The 26,164-nt window shown below is 39.9% G+C and overlaps 2 protein-coding genes and 1 pseudogene across 2 annotated transcripts in view; 2 read left to right on the top strand and 1 right to left on the bottom strand.

Moving 5' to 3' along the window:
* The first annotated feature begins 620 nt into the window (after positions 1 to 620).
* Positions 621 to 3,261, top strand: LOC114081824 (E3 ubiquitin-protein ligase SMURF2-like). The gene is made up of 2 exons (XM_027923303.2): positions 621 to 827; positions 942 to 3,261. The coding sequence occupies exons 1-2, from the start codon at positions 628 to 630 to the stop codon at positions 2,986 to 2,988; spliced, it is 2,247 nt and encodes a 748-aa protein (XP_027779104.2). The 5' UTR covers positions 621 to 627; the 3' UTR covers positions 2,989 to 3,261.
* A 2,609-nt stretch (positions 3,262 to 5,870) lies between these two features.
* On the bottom strand, positions 5,871 to 6,794 carry LOC114081788 (carnosine N-methyltransferase-like; annotated as a pseudogene).
* An 8,852-nt stretch (positions 6,795 to 15,646) lies between these two features.
* The window catches only part of Piwil3 (piwi like RNA-mediated gene silencing 3), a 74,854-nt gene continuing 64,336 nt past the window's right edge, over positions 15,647 to 26,164 (top strand). The window contains exons 1-2 of the mRNA XM_071613454.1: positions 15,647 to 15,845; positions 22,491 to 22,591. Coding sequence (XP_071469555.1) covers positions 15,647 to 15,845; positions 22,491 to 22,591 — 300 coding nt within the window. The remainder of the gene's footprint in view (positions 15,846 to 22,490; positions 22,592 to 26,164) is intronic.

Genomic DNA, 26,164 nt, shown 5'->3' with positions numbered 1-26,164 from the left:
CTAAATCAACACCTGATCATTTTGAAAACTATTCATTTGTGGTTAGAGCTAATTTAAGAAAGAAATGTTAAGGCTTACATAGTTTAGCAGTTGGTCTAAACTTAAGAAATATAGAATTAAGTAAGTCCTCCAATGACTCTTCTCTTATTCATTGATACCACATTTTTGAGTTTAGAATATCTTAACTGAAAAGCTACAAGAAAAAAAGTGATGCAAATATTTATAGAACATTTAAAATCAACACTCATGAGACAAGAGGGCGGGTGGAGGAGGAAGCGGCCGAGCGCCGGGTCCTGCTCTGGCGCCTGCCTCAGCCGACTAGCCTCGTCGGCTCTGGGGTTCGCCGAGCCGGGTGGAGGGGAAAGGCGGCGGCGGGGGCGCGGGCGGCGCGGCTGCGGCTGCCGCTTTGTTGTGCGGCCGGGGCCCGGGAAGGAGAAGTGGGAGGAGGGGGGAGCTCAGCGTCCCGCTCCCCCAGCGGCTCACGGCGACGACGCTCGGCACATCCGGGACCCTCCGGCCGAGGCGGCCGCGGCGCCGGCTGCTCGGGCCCCAGCCCCGGCCGCTGTGGTGACTCCGCCGCGCCTCGCCGTCGCCCCCGCTCCGCCCGCCGCCCCCGCCGCCGGGGACATGTCTAACCCCGGAGGCCGGAGGAACGGGCCCGTCAAGCTGCGCCTGACAGTACTCTGTGCAGAAAACTTGGTGAAAAAGGATTTTTTCCGCCTTCCTGATCCATTTGCTAAAGTGGTGGTTGATGGATCTGGGCAATGCCATTCTACAGATACTGTGAAGAATACACTCGATCCAAAGTGGAATCAGCCTTATGACCTGCAGTAAAGTGAAATCTACAAGAGTCCTGCTCGCTCAAGGCCTGCATACAGGGAAGAAGCAGGGGAAAAGCGTTACAAACAGCTTTTGTTCTACACCATTTAAAAATATAACAGGTATATTGGAAAGTCTGATTCAGTTACAATCAGTGTATGGAATCACAAGAAGATCCATAAAAAACAAGGTGCTGGATTTCTTGGTTGTGTTCGTCTTCTTTCCAATGCTATCAACCGCCTCAAAGACACTGGTTATCAGAGGTTGGATCTATGCAAACTTGGGCCAAATGACAATGATACAGTTAGAGGACAGATAGTAGTAAGTCTTCAGTCCAGAGACCGAATAGGCACAGGAGGACAAGTTGTGGACTGCAGTCGTTTGTTTGATGATGATTTACCAGATGGCTGGGAAGAAAGGCGAACTGCCTCTGGAAGAATTCAGTATCTTAACCACATAACAAGAACTACACAATGGGAACGCCCAACACGACCGGCATCTGAATATTCTAGTCCTGGCAGACCTCTTAGCTGCTTTGTTGATGAGAATACTCCAATTAGTGGAACAAATGGTGCAACATGTGGACAGTCTTCAGATCCCAGGCTGGCAGAGAGGAGAGTCAGGTCTCAACGACATAGAAATTATATGAGCAGGACACATTTACACACTCCTCCAGACCTACCAGAAGGCTATGAACAGAGGACAACGCAACAAGGTCAGGTATATTTCTTACACACTCAAACTGGTGTGAGCACATGGCATGATCCAAGAGTACCTAGGGATCTTAGCAACATCAATTGTGAAGAGCTTGGTCCTTTGCCTCCTGGATGGGAGATCCGTAATACTGCAACAGGCAGAGTTTATTTCGTTGACCATAACAACAGAACAACACAATTTACAGATCCTCGACTCTCTGCCAACTTGCATTTAGTTTTAAATCGGCAGAACCAGTTGAAAGACCAACAGCAACAGCAAGTGGTTTCATTATGCCCTGATGAGACAGAGTGTCTGACAGTGCCAAGGTACAAGCGAGACCTGGTTCAGAAACTGAAAGTCTTGCGGCAAGAACTTTCCCAACAACAGCCTCAGGCTGGCCACTGCCGCATTGAGGTTTCCAGGGAAGAGATTTTTGAGGAGTCATATCGACAGGTCATGAAAATGAGACCAAAAGATCTCTGGAAGAGATTAATGATAAAATTTCGTGGAGAAGAAGGCCTTGATTATGGAGGGGTTGCCAGGGAATGGTTGTATCTCCTGTCACATGAAATGTTGAATCCATACTATGGCCTCTTCCAGTACTCAAGAGATTACATCTATACATTGCAGATCAACCCTGATTCTGCAGTGAATCCGGAACATTTATCATATTTCCACTTCGTTGGACAAATAATGGGAATGGCTGTGTTTCATGGACATTATATTGATGGTGGTTTTACATTGCCTTTTTATAAACAGTTGCTTGGAAAGTCAATTACTTTGGATGACATGGAGTTAGTTGATCTAGATCTTCATAACAGTTTGGTGTGGGTACTTGAAAATGATATTACAGGTGTTTTGGACCATACTTTCTGTGTTGAACATAACGCATATGGTGAAATTATTCAGCATGAACTCAAACCAAATGGCAAGAGTATCCCTGTTAATGAAGAAAATAAAAAAGAATATGTCAGGCTCTATGTGAACTGGAGATTTTTACAAGGCATTGAGGCTCAGTTCCTGGCTCTGCAGAAAGGGTTTAATGAAGTGATTCCCCAGCACCTGCTGAAGACATTTGATGAGAAAGAGTTAGAGCTCATTATTTGTGGACTTGGAAAAATAGATGTCAATGACTGGAAGGTAAACACCCGGTTAAAACACTGTACACCAGACAGCAATGTTGTTAAGTGGTTCTGGAAAGCTGTGGAGTTTTTTGATGAAGAGCGACGAGCACGATTGCTTCAGTTTGTGACAGGATCATCTAGAGTGCCTCTGCAGGGCTTCAAAGCACTACAAGGTGCTGCAGGCCCACACCTCTTTACCATCCACCAGATCGATGCCTGTACTAACAACCTGCCAAAAGCCCATACCTGCTTCAATCGAATAGACATTCCGCCCTATGAAAGCTATGAAAAGCTCTATGAAAAGCTGCTAACAGCCATTGAAGAAACATGTGGATTTGCTGTGGAATGATGAACTTCAAGGACTTACCCAGACTCTATTTATACCCCTGACTGACAGCCTCCCTTCAGCAGAGTTTAAAGAATGCTGAAATACAGGAAAACGCCCTACCCCCCTTTTAAATTTTAGGACACTGTGAGGGGAAAGGACAATTTTGAAATTCCTTTTCAAGGAAAAAAAAAGTCTTTATGCTTTGCCATGAGGACACATTCAGCTGCTATTAAAATTAATATCTTGAACCTTACAGAATGCTGACTTTTCCTGCATTTCCAGAGTTAGGCAGTATTCTACACTTAAAGACTACTACTATTTTTATAAAAGATAATCTATTCAGAACGCTTCACAGATTTCATGTTTTTCATACATCAAGACAACTTCAGCAGTTGGTACAAGTCACACTTCATTTTGATTGAATACATGATTTTGAACAGCTCCTGTACTTGCTCTTTGTAAAAATAAATAAATAAAGTTATTTTGAATTATTCTACCTTTGTAAACAATTGGCTAAAAAAATCATTATCTTTGAGAAATTAAGCCATTTACATGTTTAATCATGTTTTTCTATAGAGCATTATATTTTGCATTATGTGGTTCAAAAAAAAAAATAAAATCAACATTCATGAGTGAGAAATTAAAACAAATAAAATATCTAACTTTGGAGTTAACTAAAATATATTCTATAATTTGAAAATATAGGTAACATTATTAAAGGATAAAACCTGATAGTAAAAAAAAAATTAGGTAACAAAAACAATCCCTCAGTTTTGATCTGTTTTTGACTTTGTGAGAAAAAGATCTTTGTTAGAGTCTGTAAACAAGTCAAAATAACACCTGGCATTTTGCCAGGGGAATGTTAGAGTTCGTAAACAAGTCTGGATGGTGCCTGGCAAAATGCCAGAGGGAGTGGTTTGAGAAGTAACAAAAGCGAGCCATTAAGTGTGGAGATTCCTTATTGGTTGACTGATGTATCTAGTTTATGCTAATTAGGTAAGCTGTGTGGAATGTATAAATACTGCTCCTGTCCTGCAATAAATGGCTCCCATTCCTGCAATAAATGTCCTGCTCCCATTCAATGTACACAAGTTGATCGTCACCCCGCCCCCCCACCACCACCCCACCACCCCCGGGTTATTTTGCTGCAGCCGGACTGTGGCAATCTTTTGGTTTGATACAAGTTGAGAAAACACTAGTGAGCGAATAAAAGACATTTTTAAAATTATTCAAAACCAGCATTCATTCCTTGCTGTTCAATGGATGTTTTTAAATATATATGCTCCTTATTTTTTTCTTAAAAATAATTTTGTTTTTTTCCATTTTGCAGTTAATTTCAAGTTTTTTTCAAATAAGTGATTAGAATTTCTACCAAATATATGCCTGCCAAGTACTGAGGGACATAAAAACATCATAGTTTTATTTTGTTTTGAAAAACCTCAGGTTTCAGATTTCTCTAAATTGACAAGTCAAATTAGCTTCGTGGAACCCTACCCCGAATACCAGGAATAAAGATAAAAGTGCTCCCTCACTCTATGCAGAACCCGCCCTCAGATCTAATGATTCACAATTAAATTTTCTTATCAAAACCATGACACTTATGTTACCAGCATGTTAAGTCCCTCTAATCCAAACTGCCAAAGAGATAATTTAAAGCAATCACAATCACCTATAAATATATTCAATAAAAGTTTTCTTTTCTCCAAGAAAAGGTTAAAATATTATTCATCTTTAACTCTCCAAGAGATTGAAAACAGAATTACAAACATTAAAATAAAAAAAAGAAGAAAAAAAGGAAGAAAGAGAGAGAGAAAGAAAAACTCCCCCAAATAAAGATATGCTAAAGGTAGTATTTATGGCAGCTTATGTGATTTTTAAGCTTGATCTATCAAGGAACAAAATTGTGTTAATATGAAATGACATGAATGCCTTCTTCTTAAGGACATACCACAGGTGAAAATTTATCCCTGAATTTCATAGTCAAGATTTTCCACATTAATAACATTATGACAGTTTTTACTAGTATATGATTAACTAAAAAAGTGCTTCCTTTCAAGATCCTGGTAATCCAAAAATTAAAAAAAAAAACATTATTGTAAACATCACACTGACAAACTGTATTCATTGTTAGTTTGAAATCATACATTTCGAATGGGCAGATGTTTATTTTCCACTCTTGTAGTGCTACTTTTAAAAAGACTTTTGTGCCATACTTAGAATGTTGAGATCATTTCAAAGTGATCCATGACGAGTTTGCTTTCATAAAGTGTTCTATTTAATGTGCATAAAAGACTTAATTATCCAAGTATATTTTACTGATTGACTTTAATATTTCATACAAATTAAATAGCTGATTCTTCTCTAAATTCAGGTCAACCAGAAAAAATACAATCAATTAATTTGGAAGAAAAATGAATGAATTTATATTTTATATATAGATTGCTCAGGAAGAAAGCAAATAAAGTGACAATTCCACATGTTGAATGTAACGGAATCTTAGACTTCCAAAAATAGCATATGAAATGCATATAAAACAATACAAAGGAGATTATTATAGACTTCAATACAATCAGTCATTAAAATGGCAGACTTGTGACAGTTTCATGAAGACACTGGAGATCAGTTTTTTTTCAACTGAAAGACAATTGTGGGCTTCAGTGAAAAAGTATATATGAAGGTTATTTCCTCCATTTTTACTTGTGCAATGGAAATCTGCATTGCATACTTTATTTATGAACAAAAGAATAGGTCACTTAAAGTGAATAGACACTATTTCTACATATTATTAGGAATAAGAAGGCACCACTGATTTGATGTCTTGTAATCACTAATAATTGATTTTAAGTTGTTTATCTCAGCATTTGTTCTTATTAAACTTTTCTGAGTGACATAACCTAAAACCATTATTGTGGCTTATGAACTACAAATAAGACAAATTCATAATAGTATTTCATCATAGAGAAATCCTTCACAGTCTATGTTGACAATACGGATTCTTTGTCCACCTGTACCTGGAATCTGTTTTGCAGAACAACATTGTTTATATCCTCATAGCTCAATTCTATGGAAAATTCTTTGCCAAATTTTCAAAGTGGTACAGCAGAGAACCAAGATGTATCAAAATTCACCTGGCTTGAATGTTTTTCATATTGTATCAATACAGTCAATTACATTGTGAGCTGTGCCTATGCAGAAATAGTTGGCAATATAGTGCCACCTACTGCTTTATGAATAAATCTCCTGAAAATCTTCTGCTGTCAAACAAAATTTAGAACCAGGAGGAAGACTGTGGGGGTCAATATCAGGGAAAAAATGGGTTGCATCTGGTCTTCTTATCTCCCATTATTGCTAAACAGATAGATCCAGGAATAAAGTGTATGTTTATTAATTTTAGAACCTCTGTTCAGAACAAGGTTGAGATAAAAGAGCCTAAAACAACAACAACAACAACAACAACAAAAACACTTAATTCCTATCCTTGGCAAGGATCACCTAGCACAGCTAATTCCCAGTCCAGATTTCCTAGTTCAGCAACAGGTACCAGAATAAGTTCTTTAGTAGGATCCCATCTGTCTTTTAGAAAAACTCAAAATTTCTTTAATGATTAGCTCAAAAGCCAGGCAGAGAACTGCACTTGCATTTTTCTTACTCTCATGGAGGTTGCCCAAGCCTCCCCTGCAGCCCTTGTGCAGCTGAGAAAGGGTCAGTGGGAAGCAACAATGTTGCTGGATTGCCTGCTTGGCCCTAGGCATCTCAGCCTTGCTGCTCCTAGCTACTGAAAGCGCTGTGGCGGCTGGTTTCCTCCAGATGGCGCTCGTCTCAGACATGCCCTGAACAGGCTGCCCACCCCGCCCCCACCAACCTCAGGGTTCCAAACACTGGGGTCTGACTGGTTTTCAGCTACTGAGCTTGTATGGCCTTCAAGGAGTGATTGAAGTTGCTTTCAAGTATATAGATTAACAATAAAGTGCTTTAATGTCTATTTTCATGATATAATTAACAAATTTGCATAAATGTAAGACAAAAAATTCTTGCAAATTGTCAAGCTAATATTGAGTGTTATCTTTTTAGTATATGAAGTTTGATGTCAGTGTCTTACCAAATTATCTATTCTCTGACACTGCCTGTACCTGGGCATCAGAGATATATGTAAATTGGCAGGTCTGCTGTATAAGTTGGTTGGCTAGCTGGGATAAGATTTATTCCCAAGTATTTTAAAAATAGTTTTTGTTGTAAATGAATACACTTTATGTATTTGAATGTGGTGCTGAGGATCGAACCCAATGCCTCATGCATGCTAGGTTAGCGCTCCACCACTGAGCTACTAACTCCTGTTTCTATTCCCAAGTATTTGTGAGGCTATTGTGAATGAGATACTTTTCCTGATTTCTCTCTCTGCAGATGCATTACTGGAGAAGAGGAAAGCAATTAATTTATGTAAATTGACCTTTTATCCTGCTACTTTGTGGAATTTGTTTATCAACTTTAGAAGTTTTCTGGTGGAGTTTTTTGGGACTTCTAAATATAGGATCCTATCAACAGCAAACAGAGATAACTTGACTTGTTTTCCTATTTGTATCCCTTTAATTTCCTTCTTTTGCCGGATTGTTCTGGTGAGAGTTTCAAGGACTATAGTGTATAGTAGTGGTGAACGTGGATACCCTTGTCTTGTTATTGATTTTAGAGGAAATGTTTTCAGTTTTTATCCCTAAGTATGATGTAGGCCTTGAATTTGTCATATATAGCCTTTACAGAATTGTAATAATTTCCTTCCATCCCTAGTGTTTTAAACACTAGGGTTTCTCCAGTGTTTTCAACATGAATGGGTGATGGACTTTTTTGTTTATTTTTCTTGCATCACTTGGGATAATCACATGATTCTTATACTTAATAACCACATAATTCATGTGGTGAATGGCATTTATTGATTTGCATATGTTGAACCACCCTTACATTCCTAGGATAAAATGCACTTGATCATGTTGTACTATCTTCCTAAGTGATTTTAAATGTGGCATGTCAGTTTGTTATTTTGGATTTTCACGTCAATTTTCATCAGGAATATTGGTCTGATATATCTTTGTCTGGTTTTGGTTTCAGGGTGACACTGGCTTATAGAGTGAATTTGACAGTGTTCCTTCCTTTTCTATTTCATGGAAAATTTTGAGGAGAAATGGCTTTAGTTCTTTTTTAAAAGTCTCACAGAACTCAGCTGAGAATCCACCGGGTCCTAGGTTTTCTTGGTTAGAAGTCTTTAATTGCTGCTTCAATTATATTGCTTGATCTTGGTCTGTTCAAATTTTCTAGATACTCATGATTCATTTTGGGTCAGTCATATGTGTCTCAGCATTTGGCAATATATTCTAGATTTTCTAATTTATTGATATAAGTTTTCACAACAGTTTCTAATGATCCTCTGAATTTCAGAATTGTCTGTGGTGATATCTCCTTTTTCATCTATGATTTTGTTGATTTGACTCTTCTTTCTCTTTCTTTTAGTTAATTTGGCTAAGAGTATATCAGTCTTATCTTTTAAAAGGACCAAAAATCTCATTGATCTTTGGTAGTTTTACACTTTCATTAATTCTATTATGAAGTCAGTGTTAGTATAAGTATTCCAGGAAGAATAAAGAGATTCTTGGCCACCAGTATCCCACATTAGGAAATGTACATCATTAATCACTATCTCTTCTACCTTACTTCCTACTGTAGAGGATATATGTACAATTTTATTCATATAAAATTATTAAAGGTGGATATCACTATTGAAGTATGCTTTCCCCCTTCATATCAATGTAAACCCTTCGTTTCCACTATTTTTATTATTTTTAAAAGTCTGCTTTATTTTTTTTTCATTTTGTCTACCAGATATTTCCCCAGGAAACAGATGAGAATTAGCAATTAAAAATCAAGAAGTCACTGAATACCACGCTGAAAAGATGATATTTAAGCAAATTTTGAATGTTAAATTAAAAAAAAAATGGCAAACACTTACTTGAATTGTACCGATTCTTGTTTCCTTTTTCTACTCTTTTTGAGTTAAAATGTGTCAAATATTGTTAAGTCACACTTATGGCTTCTGTGGTCTTCTTCTTATGCATTGTGACCAAGTGACTATTATACTTCTTATGCAGTGTGACCATTTTAAAGCTAAACTTTTCCTGTAACCATATTTTGACACCACAGCCAAAAAGAGAAGAAGTGAAATGGAAGCTCAGACAATAGAGAATGAAGATTGAAAACTGGCACTAGTCTTCCATATTTATCATATAAACTAGAAAAATATTTATCTGAAGGAAATTGATTAGATATTTTCCACGTCTTTAATCACACACAAAAAAAACTTTCCCTTAACATAGAGCAAAGCTAACGAAAGTATAAAAATATTGAAAAACTAACATCCTTTTGTCAGTAAGAGCATATTTTCTATGATGTCTTCAAATGTTTCAAGAAACTATGGTTTACATCAATATTGTGAGAGTTAAGTACCTTTTTAATGTACTATAATTTTCTTCTTGAAAAATTTTAAGGAGAACCTATAATTTTGAAGTTAAAAAAAGAAAGTTATTATAGATGCTAGTTTCCCCTGCATTGTCCAAACCTACAGTGATAATATTGTTACCCTGATTAGTGAATAGCCTCCATATCCTGGTTTAGAGAATCACCATCTTGTGCAGTGGACCCCATCCAGCTACTTGGGTCACATGGCCTGGCCTCCCCTGTCTTAGGCTAAAAAACACAGAGAAGCATTTGAGCATCTGCTTCTGTTGCTGTTGCCATTCTCACACTGGTCACTGGTCCTCTTCCAGGGAACCAAGGGCAGGCTAACACCCAGGGCACTCTGCTCTGAGCAAGGCCCCATTGCTGCTGCCACCTGCTCCTGGACATTGCCACCACTTTACCACGAGTTTCGTGGGCCCCAGTCCTCCCCTAGCTCCTTTTGGGTGACTGAAGTCTGAATTTTCTCCTTGTTCCTAAGGTTTGGGAAATTTTCTGAGCATTTCATTGAAAAAATTGTGCACTCCTTTAGTTTGTATTTTGAAAACACCAATGATTCTTAGATTTGGTCTCTTAATGTTATCTCAGAGTTCTTCAATATTCTGGTCAGGGTTACTTAATATCTTTTCTTTATTTTTGACTCCATGTTCAGTATTATATACTTTGTCTTCAAAGCCTGATATTCTGCCTTCAAAAATGATTTATTGAGTCTCTAATTTCCAGGATTTCCATTTGGTTCTTTTTAAGAATCTCTCTTTTTATTGAAATGATTATTCACTTCCTGTATTTTATCTCTAGTTCATTCCTTAAATTTTTTAGGTCACTGAACATTTTAAGTACAAACTTTCTAAATTCTTTCTTCATCATTTCCTTAACTGTGATGTCAATGGGATCAGTTGTTGATCAGTGTTGTGGGCTATTTGGAGATTGTTCCTTTACTTTTCCACTTATATGTCTATTCATCTGCTGGGATGATTATTGCTTCTACTTTTATACAAGGGACTATTTCATGAGCTGCTTTCTCTTAAGAGAACCTGGTTGGGGGAATATCCAGTTGTTCATACTTACTACACTCAATGTGTGTCCTCTTCTCTTCTCAGCATCAGTACCACATGAGAGAGTGGTGTAAACACTAAACCCTGTTTATACAAGCACTTCAGAACAAACCATATACTAATTAACCTTATAAGACACAACAACTAGTTAAAACTGTTTTTCACAGTTCCTCTAACCCCAAGTATAAAATCATAGTAATGATCTGGAATTTGTTGAGAAATTAATTACTAAAGATTGCAACATTACTATAATATTACATAGTGAAGAAGAGAGAAGCAGAGATAAATTGTGGGGGGGGGGGCAGGGGAAAAAAGATAGAAAAATATCAACCAAGAGAAAAAAACATGCTGGTTGCCGTTCTCCTAGCCAAACAGATGCTGATCTCACCCACTGTTCTCTGAAGATCAGACCCCAAGATAACTACTCAGAAGTATTCTTTATAAAAAGGTATCTACCTTGCTTCAGATGGTAATACACATTTATATGACCTCTGTTTCAGAATACTGTTATACAAAAAAAACTATCATGAATATTTCTTATAAGAGCCTGTTGCGCTGGAACAAAGAGCACCTGGGTCATGCAGGTGTCCTCCTACCTGCATGTGCTTCAATCTCCTGATAATCCCAATGACCTCCAGGCCCTCCTGAGCACAGAGTCCATCTAAGAAGTCACAGTCTGGGCAGCATTTGTCAACAGAAGCTAGGAGACCACACCATGAAGAATCATCCTAGGGGCTGAGGGTGAGTGCAAAGGGCTGTCCCTCCTCTCCCTGTCCCCTGTGGATAAATGCTGCTTACAAAAAATCTCCTCCAGAATCAGCCTGGAGCTAAGGATAATTTGCATGATGGACAACAATTTCTTAGATTGGAACAAGAGAAGACTTGAGAAGCTAGCCCAGCCGAGGCCTCAGGATAATACTCAGGGGAACCTCCACCATGGTCTGCACACCCCTGCTTCTCGGGCTTCTCTGTTACTGCACAAGTTCTTCCTCAAGGGACTGACCCATGGAGCCCAGAGCTCTGGGATCAACCTGGAGCTGGCTCTCAGCTCAGCATGGCTCTGCCTTTGGGGGGCAGGATCCTCAGGATTTTAGCCCCACACTTGCTTACTGGTTGCTGTGAGTCTGAGGGGGCTATAGCTGCCAGAAGAGAGGAGCTGCTGCTCACATGCTCAATGACACCACCCTCCAGTCAACCCATGGGACACTGGAATTACACTGAAGAGAGAGGGCTACCAGAAAGCCAAGAGCATCCTTGAAGTGAGTCTTGGCTAGGCAGGCAGAAAATCCTTTGGAAATCTTTCTCAATGTTAATCCCACCTCTCCTTTTCTCTCTGGGGAGTCACCTTGGCCTCATCTGACCTGATTCAGCCATCCTCAGTAGATGGCCATCAGTAAGACAGCTAGTAACACTGCTCTAAAGGCAAATTAGGGCATAAGTATGGACATTAGTACCAGCAGAAGCCATGCCAGGCTCCTTCACTTGTCAATTATGATGATAGCAAATGACATACACTATCCTTGGTCTGATTTCAGGTTTCAACATGGAAAACCCAGCCACCCTGACCACCAGCAGGACTCAGGTCACAGATGAGACTACTTCTGTACCACAGCACATGGCAGTGGGAGCAGCTGGCAGTGACTCATGGTGACACAGAAGGGTATGTGGGACAGGAAACACCTGCCCAGTGTTATTCTGTGAACCACCCACTGAGCCACGGGCATGACCTTGATCTCCACTCACTCAGCTGGTTTCCCACTACATCCAAGCTATGGAATAAGCATGGAGATACTGACTGGAAATTGGATTTGTTAAAGCCAGGTGAGGTGGTGCATTCCTGTAACCCCAGCAACCCAGGAGACTGAGGCAGGCGTATTCCAAGTTTAAAGTCAGCCTCAGTAACTTAGGGAGGCCCTAAGCAACTTATAAAGACCCTATTTCTAAATGAAAATATAAAAGAAGGGCTGAATTTGTTGCTCAGGGGTGAAACAGCCCTGGGTTCAAACAGCAGTACCAAAACAAAAAGAAAAAAATAATATTTTCTTCGATTTTAAATTGAAAGTCATATCACTTCCATCCATAACCATGAAGCAAATAGTACACAGTTTTCTGGATGGACAGTGTCTCTAGAGAACCTGATTTCTGCATTAGACACTCACACTCTCTTCCCTGCATTTGAACAGAGTGTGTCAGGAAAAGGACCTCCTTGACAGGTTGGCCTTGGCAGAGAAAACAAAAGATTGTGACCCTGTAGGATGGCATGGACAGCATGACACATGCTGACCTGACCAAAGCAGTTCTCAGTGTCTGAGGACAAAGTTGTCCAACAGCTCATACAATTAAGAAGTGTGCACATGGGACTTAGGTGAGAGCAAGGACCACCATATTCTTACACCCAAGAAGAAATGCTCACATGCCTCCTAAATCTGATCAAAACTAAACTTTGTGTAGCATAAAAGCAAGTACATGTTTGTCCTTGTGGAGATACATTCTGGGACAGGGATGTAGATTATTTCATAGTGTAGTCCCCTAGGAGGAGGGAAAAATGGCACCAAATAAAGCAAAGACAGGTCCATGAAAGAGATCAAAAACCACAATGTGTGAATGATCATGGGATTCAGCCCTAATCTATGGCTAGTCTTTCAATGCTATTAAATTTTTAAAAATTGGTTCCAATTAGTTTTACATAACAGGAGAATACACTTTGACACTTTGTACACAAATGGAGCACAACTTCTTATTCCTCTGGATATACCTGGTGCAGAGACACACCAGTAACAAAATCATTAATGTTTACAAAGTAATAATGTCTGTCTTATTCCACCATCCTTCCCAGCTCCACATCCCCTCCACTCTCCTCTGCCCAATCCAAAGTTACTTCATTCTTTCCTCCCACTCCCCCTTAAGAGATCAGCATCCACTTATCAGAGAAAACATTTGGCCTTTGTTCTTCTATTCAACATAGTTCTTGAAACACTGGGCAGAGCAATTAGACAGATGGAAGAAATTAAAGGGAGATGTATATGAAGAACTTAAATTAGTACTATTAGCTGACAATATGATCCTATACCTAGAAGACCCAAAAAGCTGCATGAGAAAACTTCTAGAACTAGTAAATGAATTCAGCAAAGTAGAATATAAAATCAACACCCATAAGTCAAAGGCATTTCTGTATACTAGTGACAAATCCTCTGAGACTGAAATGAGGAAAACTACCCTATTTGCATAAACTTCAAAATAAAATAAGATAATTGGGAATCAAAGAAAAAAGTGAAAGACCTATACAATGAAAACTACAGAACCCTAAAGAAAGAAATCATAGAAGACCTTAGAATACAGAAGTATCTACCTTGCTCTTGGACAGAAAGAATTAACATTATCAAAAAGGATTCCCTTATTTCGCTTAGCATGATATTCTTCAGCTCCATCCATTATCAGGCAAATGCCATAATTTCATTCTTCTCTAATTCTGAGTAATATTGCATTGCGTATATATATATGCTATATCTTTTTATCGATCAATTGTTGAAGGGAACCTAGGTTGATTCCATAGTTTAGCTATTGTGAATTGACCTGATATAAACATTGATGGGGCTGCATTACTGAAGTATGCTGATTTTATGTCCTTTTGTATAAACCAAGGAGTGAGAAAGCTAGGTGAAATGGTAGTTCCATTTCAAGTTTTCTGAGGAATCTCCAAACATCTTTCCATAACGGTTGCACCTAATGAACTAAAAAAACTTAACACAAAAAGAAAAACAAAACAAAACAAACAAACAAAACCAAATAACCCAAACAATAAATAGCTAAAGAACTAGACATGTCACAGAAGAAGAAATACAATTGATTAAAAATATATGAAAAAATCCAATGTCTCTAGCAATTAAAGAAATGTAAATCAAAACATTCTAAGATTTCATCTCACTCCAGTCAGAATGGCAATCATGGAGAATATAAGCAACAATAATTGTTGGTGAGGATATGAGGGGAAAAGATATGATGATCATTTTTAATAATAAAACAACTTGCATGGGTGAAAATTGAGAGCTCAATGCAGCCAACTGTTTCTCTGGACAACTGTTTTTCTAGAATGTCCTGAAGTAAAGATTTACGGAGGTAGTATTTACTCCTGCATCCTCCTGAACCTAAGTGTCTGGCTGACACAGATGGCCTCAGTCCTCAGCACCAAACACACTCACTATGGGATGACAGTGACCATGAGACAGGGAGGAGGATGTGAGGTTTCCGCAGTGAAACAGACACATAATCATGAGCAAGGCTGAGAGGGGCTGGCTCAGCCATCCCAGGCCTGCAGGTTTTATCCACATTTGGATGAAAAGGGCATTGTGAAGGAGCCCCCAGTGGACTGCTGGTGTGGGGTACAGACTGGGTGAATGGCTCCCCCAACCAGGTCAATGGCTGTCTGAGCTGGATTATGACCCTCCCTGCAGGAGCTCCTTGTCTGGAGCATGTTCAGGCTCTTTCCACCCTCTGCAGGGCCTCTCCTCTCCCACCACTCTCACCCCTTTCTGCATCTCATGGGTCTCCACTCCATGGCGTCCTTTCTCAAGCCCTCCCCTCTGCACACCCAGGCCTCTCCCTCTGCTCCTTGCCAGACCCTGCAGAGGAGACTAGGCCCAGAGATATGGCCAGAAGATTCTCTGAACCCTGCTGCAGGCCAGCCATAGGGGCACCACAGCAAACAGCCCCAGAGGTTGTCAGCCTCCTCCAGAGTCAGGTAGATAACAGAGGACTGGCCTGAGCACCCTAGTGGCCATCTCCTATGCCCTAGACCAACCTATCAGGACCTCCAAGTTAGCCCCAGGACCACCAGAGGTTGGTGGACTCCTGCAGCTTTAAATACCTGACTTCACCTGCTCAAATATCTACACACCTAAAGATCCTTTGTCACCAAATTGATACTGTCTGGCTCCATCCTCATCCTTCATGGGAAATGAACAATTTACTACACAAATGAAAACTAAGATCACAGTGTAAACATTGGGAAATGAGTATCATTCATTCATTCACTGAAATGCTTGTAAAGAGCTTTAGATTTCACAATAGAATAACCAATATGAAACACAGGCAGTACTAAAAGAGAAAAATTGAAGTGTGTGGATAACATGTGCAAGTGGTGGCCAGGCAGGGGGAGCAGCAGGAGAGTCAAGTCTGTCAGCTGCAGGATCAGGTGGAAAAGTGAGGAGTGCGAGGCAGCTTGCTGGGCTTTGGCCTCTGAGCTGAAATGGCTGCGTGAGGAGCATGATGATGCTACCTCTCAGCTGAGCTTTACTCAGATTGCCTTGCAGCAGGTGATGGATGAGCGTGAAGTGCTGTGGGAGGCTACTTCAGGCTGAGAGGTCAGCACTGGTAGGTCAGCATTGCCCCCAAAGTTTGTACCTGTTAAGGGAGCCCAACAGCATGGTGCTGTGGCATGGCCCCTGGAAGGAGAGGAGCAGGCAGAGGTGGTGGCACCTGGAGCACAAGGCATGCCACATTTGGAGGCCCAGATGCCAGCCCCAGCACCTTTGCTTTGTGTGCCAGGACACCCATGTTCTTGGTCCCAGGCAATGCAACCCCATGTGCAAATGTCTTTGCTCCATTCAGTGCCAATCCCAGTGGGATTCCCATACTCAACACCTCTACAAGCCCCTGTAGTAATGGAATCAGAATCAGCAGGAGCAACAGCCACAGCAGTGGCAGCAGTTGCACCCCAAGTGCTTCCTGTAGTGATCTATCCACCAGGCTTGTGGGCTCCAGTGGGGTGCCAGGAGGGAATGGCTCCTCAATGTGTCCAGAGATGCTGGTGTGACCAGAGTTTCCTGAGTAGCTGGGGCCAGGATAAATATCCTGAGAACCTCCCAGGTAGATGCAACCTGGGAGATAAAAAAATCCCCATGCAAAAAGAAGGTCCTGAAGTCCCCAGGGAATGACTTCCCTGAGGGAAAGTATAAGTCAGAGCCAGAAAGAGGGTCAGGAAAGGCCCCAGGGGACAGACCCCATGTGGGAGAGCATTAGTCTTAGCCTGGTGCTTTTAATAAAAAAAGAATGTCATTGGGATTTTAATAGGAATTGCATTAAATCTTTGTGAATGTCTTGGTAGTATGGCCATTTTGGCTATATTAATTCTGCCTATCCAAGAGCATGAGAAATCTTCCCATCTTCTAAGATCTTTTTCAATTACTTTCTTTGGTATTGTTTAATTTTTATCGTAGAGGTCTTTCACCTCTTTTTATTTATTTATTTATTTATTTTTAATTTTTTATTATGGGTTGTTCAAAACATTACAAATTTCTTGACATATCATATTCCACACTTTGATTCAAGTGGGTTATGAACTCCCACCTTCACCCCATACACAGATTGCAGAATCACATCAGTTACACATCCATTGATTTACATATTGCCATACTAGTGTCTGTTGTGCTCCGCTGCCTTTCCCATCCTCCACCCTCCCCCCTCCCGACCTCTCCCCTCCCCTCCCCTCCTCTCTCTCTACCCCCTCCACTGTATAACCCTGAGGATCTCCTTCCATTACCATGCAATTTCCCTTCTCTCTCCCTTTCCCTCCCACCTCTCATCCCTGTTAAATGTTAATCTTCTTCTCATGCTCTTCGTCCCTACTCTGATCTTAGTTACTCTCCTTATATCAAAGAAGACATTTGGCATTTGTTTTTTAGGGATTGGCTAGCTTCACTTAGCATAATCTGCTCTAATGCCATCCATTTCCCTGTAAATTCTATGATTTTGTCATTTTTTAATGCAGAGTAATACTCCATTGTGTATAAATGCCACATTTTTTTTTATCCATTCATCTGTTGAAGGGCATCTAGGTTGGTTCCACAGTCTTGCTATTGTGAACTGTGCTGCTATGAACATCGATGTAGCAGTGTCCCTGTAGCATGCTCTTTTTAGGTCTTTAGGGAATAGACCGAGAAGGGGAATAGCTGGGTCAAATGGTGGCTCCATTCCCAGCTTTCCAAGAAATCTCCATACTGCTTTCCAAATTGGCTGCACCAATCTGCAGTCCCACCAGCAATGTACAAGTGTACCCTTTTCCCCACATCCTCGCCAGCACTTGTTGTTGTTTGACTTCATAATGGCTGCCAATCTTACTGGAGTGAGATGGTATCTTAGGGTGGTTTTGATTTGCATTTCTCTGACAGCTAGAGATGGTGAGCATTTTTTCATGTACTTGTTGATTGACTGTATGTCCTCCTCTGAGAAGTGTCTGTTCAGGTCCTTGGCCCATTTGTTGATTGGGTTGTTTGTTCTCTTATTGTCTAATTTTTTGAGTTCTTTGTATACTCTGGATATTAGGGCTCTATCTGAAGTGTGAGGAGTAAAGATTTGTTCCCAGGGTGTAGGCTCCCTATTTACCTCTCTTATTGTTTCTTTTGCTGAGAAAAAAACTTTTTAGTTTGAGTAAGTCCCATTTGTTGATTCTAGTTATTAACTTTTGTGCTATGGGCGTCCTATTAAGGAATTTGGAGCCCAACCCCACAATGTGTAGATCGGAGCCAACTTTTTCTTCTATCAGGTGCAGAGTCTCTGATTTGATATCTAGCTCCTTGATCCATTTTGAATTAACTTTTGTGTATGGCGAGAGAAAGGGGTTCAGCTTCATTTTGTTGCATATGGATTTCCAGTTTTCCCAGCACCATTTGTTGAAGATGCTATCCTTCCTCCATTGCATGCTTTTAGCCCCTTTATCAAATATAAGATAGTTGTAGTTTTGTGGATTGGTTTCTGTGTCCTCTATTCTGTACCATTGGTCCACCCGCCTGTTTTGGTACCAGTACCATGCTGTTTTTGTTACTATTGCTCTGTAGTATAGTTTGAAGTCTGGTATCGCTATACCGCCTGATTCACACTTCCTGCTTAGCATTGTTTTTGCTATTCTGGGTCTTTTATTTTTCCATATGAATTTCATGATTGCTTTATCTATTTCTACAAGAAATGCCGTTGGGATTTTGATTGGCATTGCATTAAACCTATAGAGAACTTTTGGTAATATCGCCATTTTGATGATGTTAGTTCTGCCTATCCATGAACAGGGTATATTTTTCCATCTTCTAAGATCTTCTTCTATTTCTCTCTTTAGGGTTCTGTAGTTTTCATTGTATAAGTCTTTCACCTCTTTTGTTAGGTTGATTCCCAAGTATTTTATTTTTTTTTGAAGATATTTTGAATGGAGTGGTTGTCCTCATTTCCATTTCAGAGGATTTGTCGCTGATATACAGGAATGCCTTTGATTTATGCGTGTTGATTTTATATCCTACCACTTTGCTGAATTCATTTATTAGCTCTAATAGTTTCTTTGTAGACCCTTTTGGGTCTGCTAGGTATAGAATCATATCATCTGCAAATAGTGATAATTTAAGTTCTTCTTTTCCTATTTTGATGCCTTTAATTTCTTTCATCTGTCTAATTGCTCTGGCCAGTGTTTCGAGAACTATGTTGAACAGAAGTGGAGAGAGAGGGCATCCCTGTCTTGTTCCAGATTTTAGAGGGAATGCCTTCAGTTTTTCTCCATTCAGAATGATGCTAGCCTGAGGCTTAGCATAGATTGCTTTTACAATATTGAGGTATGTTCCTGTTATCCCTAGTTTCTCTAGAGTTTTGAACATAAAAGGATGCTGTACTTTGTCGAATGCTTTTTCCGCATCTATCGAGATGATCATATGGTTCTTATTTTTAAGTCTATTGATGCGGTGAATAACATTTATTGATTTCCGTATATTGAACCAGCCTTGCATCCCAGGGATGAATCCTACTTGATCATGGTGCACAATTTTTTTGATATGTTTTTGTATCCGATTCGCCAGAATTTTATTGAGGATTTTTGCATCTAGGTTCATTAGAGATATTGGTCTGTAGTTTTCTTTCTTTGAAGTGTCTTTGTCTGGTTTAGGTATCAGGGTGATGTTGGCCTCGTAGAATGAATTTGGAAGTTCTCCCTCTTTTTCTATTTCCTGAAGTAGCTTGAAAAGTATTGGTATTAGTTCCTCTTTAAAGGTTTTGTAAAACTCTGCTGTATACCCATCCGGTCCTGGGCTTTTCTTAGTTGGTAGTCTTTTGATGGTTTCTTCTATTTCCTCGATTGATATTGGTCTGTTTAGGTTGTCTATATCCTCCTGACTCAATCTGGGCAGATCATATGACTTAAGAAATTTATCGATGCCTTCACTATCTTCTAATTTATTGGAGTATAAGGATTCAAAATAATTTTTGATTATCTTCTGTATATCTGAAGTGTCTGTTGTGATATTGCCTTTTTCATCCCGTATGCTAGTAATTTGAGTTCTCTCTCTTCTTCTCTTCGCTAGCATGGCTAAGGGTCTGTCAATTTTGTTTATTTTTTCAAAGAACCAACTTTTAGTTTTGTCAATTTTTTCAATTGTTTCGATTTCATTAATTTCAGCTCTGATTTTAATTATTTCTTGCCTTCTACTTCTTTTGCTGTTATTTTGCTCTTCTTTTTCTAGGATTTTGAGATGAAGTATGAGATCATTTATTTGTTGGTTTTTTCTTTTTTTAAGGAATGAATTCCAAGCAATGAATTTTCCTCTTAGAACTGCTTTCAATGTGTCCCATAGATTCCGATATGTTGTGTCTGTGTTTTCATTAATCTCTAAGAATTTTTTAATTTCCTCCTTGATGTCTTCTATAACCCATTGATCATTCAGTAACCTATTGTTCATTCTCCAAGTGATGTATTCTTTTTCCTTCCTTCTTTTATCGTTGATTTTCAGTTCCATTCCATTATGATCAGATAGGATGCATGGTATTATCTCTACTCCTTTATATTGTCTAAGAGTTTCCCTGTGACATAATATATGATCTATTTTTGAGAAGGATCCATGTGCTGCTGAGAAAAAGGTGTAACTGCTTGATGTTGGGTGGTATATTCTATATATGTCAATTAAGTCTAGGTTATTAATTGTGTTATTGAGTTCTATAGTTTCCTTATTCAACTTTTGTTTGGAAGATCTGTCTAGTGGCGAGAGAGGTGTGTTGAAGTCTCCCATGATTATTGTATGGTGGTCTATTAGACTCTTGAACTTGAGAAGAGTTTGTTTGATGAACATAGCTGCACCATTGTTTGGGGCATACATATTTATGATTGTTATGTCTTGTTGGTGTATGGTTCCCTTAAGCAGTATGTAGTGTCCCTCTTTATCCCTTTTGATTAACTTGGGCTTGAAATCTATTTTATTTGATATGAGTATGGACACTCCTGCTTGTTTCCGAAGTCCATATGAGTGATATGATTTTTCCCAACCTTTCACCTTCAGCCTATGTATGTCTTTTCCTATCAAATGCGTCTCCTGTAGGCAGCATATTGTTGGGTCTTGTTTTGTGATCCATTCTACTAGCCTGTGTCTCTTGATTGGTGAGTTTAAGCCATTAACATTTAGGGTTATTATTGAGATATGGGTTGTTCTTCCAGCCATATTTGTTTATTTATGTTACTAAACATGGTTTGTTTTCCTCTTTGATTATTTCCCCCCCCTTTACTGTCCTACCTCCCACTGTTGGTTTTCATTGTTATTTTCCATTTCCTCTTCCTGTAATGTTTTGCCAAGGATGTTTTGAAGAGATGGTTTTCTAGCTGCAAATTCTTTTAACTTTTGTTTATCGTGGAAGGTTTTAATTTCATCTTCCATCCTGAAGCTTAATTTTGCTGGAAACACAATTCTTGGTTGGAACCCATTTTCTTTCAGTGTTTGAAATATGTTATTCCAGGATCTTCTAGCTTTCAGAGTCTGTGTTGAAAGATCAGCTGTTATCCTGATTGGCTTACCCCTAAATGTGATCTGCTTCCTTTCTCTTGTAGCTTTTAAAATTCTCTCCTTATTCTGTATATTGGGCATCTTCATTATAATGTGTCTAGGTGTGGATCTCTTATGATTTTGCACATTCAGCGTCCTGTAGGCTTCTAGGATTTGGGATTCTGTCTCATTCTTCAAGTCTGGGAAGTTTTCTCATATTATTTCATTGAATAGATTGCTCATTCCTTTGGTTTGAAACTCTGTCCCTTCCTGTATCCCAATGACTCTTAAATTTGGTCTCTTGATGTTATCCCATATTTCTTGGATGTTCTGCTCATGGTTTCTTAACAGTCTTGCTGAGCTGTCTATGTTCTTTTCAAGTTGAAATACTTTATCTTCATTGTCTGATGTTCTATCTTCTAAGTGTTCTACTCTGCTGGTAGTATTCTCAATTGAGTTTTTAAGTTGGTTTATTGCTTCCTGCATTTCTAGGATTTCTGTTTGTTTGTTTTTTATAACCTCTATCTCCCTGTATAGTTGATCTTTTGCTTCTTGGATTTGTTTATGTAATTCATTGTTGAAGTGATCTTTCATTGTCTGATTTTGCTGTCTGATGTCTTCCTTGAGACTCCAGATCATCTGAAGCATGTATATCCTGAATTCTTTATCTGACATTCCATCTGCTGCAGCTATTACCTCTTCTAATGTTGAGTTGACCTGCATTGCTTGTGGTCCTTTCTTTCCTTGTCTCTTCATACTGTTTGCGTTCCTTTCTACTTGGTGAAACTGTTGTGCTATTGAATTTTCCCCCTATATATTTATATTGGTCTTGTATAGTTGCAAAGTCTCCCTCGCAGGCGCTTGTGGCGGCTCTGCCCCTCCTCCAATTGGGGCAATGTGCCTACCACGCCGGCAGGCCGCTGGGCCTGCTTTGCCGGTCGGTAGCAGGTCCGCCTACCTTGCAGGCGCGGGCGGCGGCTCTGTCCCTCTGCGGGCCGCTAGGCTTATTCTGTCGGTGGTCGCAGTTCTGCCTACTTTGCAGGTGCAGGCAGCGGCACTGCCCCTCTGCAGGCCTCTGGGGCTGTTCTGCCAGTGGGTCGCAGGTCCGCCTACCTTGCAGGCGCGGGGGGGGGGGGGGGGGGCGCGGCTCTACCCTTCCTCAGGCCACTGGGCCTGTTCTGTCTGTCGGTTGCAGGTCTGGCCTGTTCTGATGGTGGTCACAGTTCTGTGTACCTTGCCTGCGCAGGGGGAGGGGGCGGCTCTGCCTCTCAGCAGGCCGCTGCTCCTCTTCTGCCGGTGGGTCGCAGGCCCGCCTACCTTGCAGGAGTGATTGGAAGCTCTGCCCCTCTGCGGGCCACTGGGCCTTTTCTGTTGTTGGTCACAGTTCCGCCTACCTTGCAGGCGTGGGGGGTGGGGGGCGGCTCTGCCCCTCAGCAGGCCGCTGGGCCTGCTCTGTGGGTGGTCACAGTTCTGTCTACCTTGCCGGCGCAGGGGGAGGGGGCGGCTCTTCCTCTCAGCAGGCTGCTGCTCCTCTTCTTCCGGTGGGTCGCAGGCCCCTCTCTTACTATGTTAATGTGATGAATTATATTGACTTACTTTTTATGATTGATCTTAAAATCATAATATATTCACATATTCCTGAAGCCTCTGCCTCTTTGAAATAATGGATATTAAAGCTTCTGAAAATCTCAAAGGCTCATTCAACCCTAATATCTGGCATTTTTTCCTAATAATTCCTGTGTTTTTATTATGTGCCCAGAGGCAGGATAGCAGAATGTTTAAAGAGCACATTTTCTAGAACTCAGTTGTTTGAATGCTGTTCCTGGCCATGTCATTTATCAACTGAGTGACTTTGGTAAATTTCTTAATCTCTTTGCACTCAGCTGTAAAATGTGAATGTTGCTATATATACACCTCCTAGAAGAATTATACCTGTAACATTCTTAGAACCATGATAGGCCTTTGTAAGTGCAATGTGCTAACTTCTAAAGTTTTTATGTTTATGTCACTCACTTGAATGAAGAATTTGAAAGCTAGAAATATAGTTCATAGCTTAACAATTGAAACCAGAAATAGAAGCCATTTAGCAGAAATAATGGTTTATCTTTAAGGCTTAATAATTTACACAGATCCAAGATGAAATGAGATAGGACTAATTAGCATTATTTTAGCAGCCATTCACTGAGCAGTTTCTGTGCCCTTAGTCTTGAGTACTTCTAAAACATCCTTGGTAACTAACTCACAACAATGTGACTGTACTTAATACTATAGGACTGTAACTTTAAAATGGTTTAAATGGTAAAATTTATCTTTCACATCATACAGTCTATTCTAATTCATCCTCTCAAAATGCCTATGAGGTAAGTATTATTTCTATTTTAAGTGAGAAAATAGAGTTAGAGGAATTTAATAACTTGCCCAAATTCCCCAGTTAGTGTGCTGCAGAGATCTGAAGGCACGTCTGAACACTTCTGCAGTATGCTCCTCAGAGGGAATACCCTGACTGCTGTGAGGCACTGTTAGAATGGATAAGGTGTCTAATGGTCACAGGACTATGTGGTAGATGTAATGAACTAAAATTGAGGGCTTGTTAGAAACTGTGAAGCCATTTATTTGTATGTAGAACTTCATTCCTTGATTTACGAACGTGACTATATTAATAAGGATGTATTTCACAAGCCCTAGACATACACAGTGATTTATCTTCCTTTGGAATTTTCTATTAGAGGTCAGTTAGGAGTTTTTGAATTTTGGTAATGAAGTATATTCATTTTTATACTTCCTACTACCATAAAAGTTAATATTCCAGATGTTACAGTTGACCTCTGAATTTTAGTTCTTCTGATTGCTGATTACAAGTGCTATACATATTTGGTTTTCATTTGGTGTTGAGAGCCACAGCTGAAGGGGCCTCAGCAAACTTCCAGCTGCCAGCAAACTTCCAGCTGCCAGCTGATGATTGGCTCACAGCAGCCCCAGCAAACTTGTAGCTACCAACTGATTGGCTCCTCTGCGGTGATGATCATTGGGCTGTTTCCCCGCCCTTTCAGACCACGGAGCTGCTCATTGGGGGACTTTTTTTTGGCTCTGCTCACCAGACCCAGCCAATAGTCCTCAAGAGCAGGAGGAGTAGGGGAGGTTGAGAGGCTTGTGGGAAGCCGGTGGTGGCAGTTGGGCTCTGAGGGTTTTTCCTGAGGAGCTGTGTGGTGTGGTGTGTGTGTTCTAAAAATAAAGTTCATTTCTTATGACAAGTGGCTCCTGAATTGTGCCCAGCCAGACTGCGGCAATTTGGCATTTTAATTAGTATCTCTTTTATTTTCTTTATTAATAAAAGAAGTGTCTAAAAATGCTTCTTTTTTCCCATTGCACTTTGGATATCATTTTAACTGGTTATCATTTTCATTGTATTGCTATACTTGAGGCAATACTCAGGAATAATCACAGAAATGGATATTTATCTCCTATTCTGCCAACATTCTGACAAAGGAATTTCTTGAACAGTTAAAATTATCTTCTGTGATGGATACTTTTTTTTTTCCTTTTGATACTGGGGATTGAACTCAGGGACACTCGACCACTGAGCCAAATCCCCAGCCCTATTTTGTGTCTTACTTAGAGACAGAGTCTCACTGAGTTGCTTAGCACCTCACTTATGCAGAGGCTGGCTTTGAACTTGGTATCCTCCTGCTTCAGCCTCCAGAGACACTGTGATTATAGGTATGTATCTGCAGCCAGCCCTTTGTTAGTTTTAAAGTATTATTTCTTGAAAAATATGGCTGCTTTGGCCCTATTGTATTTACTTATTGGCACTGTCAGTTAACATTTTTTTTTAACCTCAATTTAGTCAACCTACCAATTACTGTGGCCTCACATCAACTTTCTATCCCCATTCTACCAACCTGCATCTTCATCAGTGCCGTAGCTCACCACTACCCTCTGTCCTCAGCTGTCATGCCTGCTAGCTGTGCCTCCATGTTCCTCAGCCTCCAACCTCATCATTCCACATTGTTATTCATTCAGCTGACTGATCTGTACCTCCATAACTCACCTCTCACTCTGCTGTGTCCTTAGTCACCACCCAGTGGTTTACTCTCTGCATAACTCCCAAGGCCTCTCATTCCTTAGATTCTTGTATCTAAGATTCTTGAATCTTAGATTCCTTAGATTCTGGGCCCTCTGACCTGTGCCTGTGTACAGCTCGTGATCCTCCTCACTGCCACCTCTCCAAGCACTATGCTCACTCCTGTAAACCACTAGGGGAAGGAGAGGAAGTTGTTACTCTCATTCTCACATGAGTGCACAGTACAGGTTACCAGAGGCTCAATTGTGATCATGCCATCTCTCTGGCCATGAATGGAATGTGTACTTGTATTTTCATGTATTTTAAAATGTTCTCAGTTTTCATTGCTAATGTGATAAATAGCAATAAAATGCACATAAACAAAATTTCTTTGAGATCCTCAATAATTTTAGGAATATATAAAAGGTTCATGAGATCAGAAAGTTTTAGAGTCACTGTTCCATATGTACAAGAAAAAGATTTTTTTAAAAAAGATAAATATTTGAGCCAAAGACAGGCAAGTCATTTTTAAAAAATTTCTACAGATACACAATAAACATAACTAAAAAGTGTAGTTTTCTAATAAAGACGTGAAAATAAAAAGCAAGATACTATTTTGCTTATTTATCAAATTGATAATAAAAGTATAATAAATAGCTGGTTGAAAGGCATTTTAGCAGAATAGATCAGAAGCTTATGTTTCTTTTGACTCTTTTTGGAAATATGTTCTACAGAAATTATTGAATTATTGTGTCTGAAGAGTCAATGTATTTATCATGTTTTGTTTTTTGTATAATATTAAAAATTCA

Source organism: Marmota flaviventris, chromosome 1 (genome assembly GCF_047511675.1).
Source record: "Marmota flaviventris isolate mMarFla1 chromosome 1, mMarFla1.hap1, whole genome shotgun sequence".
Classification (NCBI taxonomy): domain Eukaryota; kingdom Metazoa; phylum Chordata; class Mammalia; order Rodentia; family Sciuridae; genus Marmota; species Marmota flaviventris.
Note: the sequence above shows the minus strand (reverse complement) of the source record. Positions and strands in the feature narration are given on the sequence as shown.

Bases quoted from the DNA above. Each gene is read 5' to 3' on its own strand.
- LOC114081824 (XM_027923303.2), top strand. From the start codon at position 628: ATGTCTAACCCCGGAGGCCGGAGGAACGGGCCCGTCAAGCTGCGCCTG. The intron at 828-941 runs GCAGTAAAGTGA...AAAATATAACAG, and splicing joins TGGAATCAGCCTTATGACCT to GTATATTGGAAAGTCTGATT.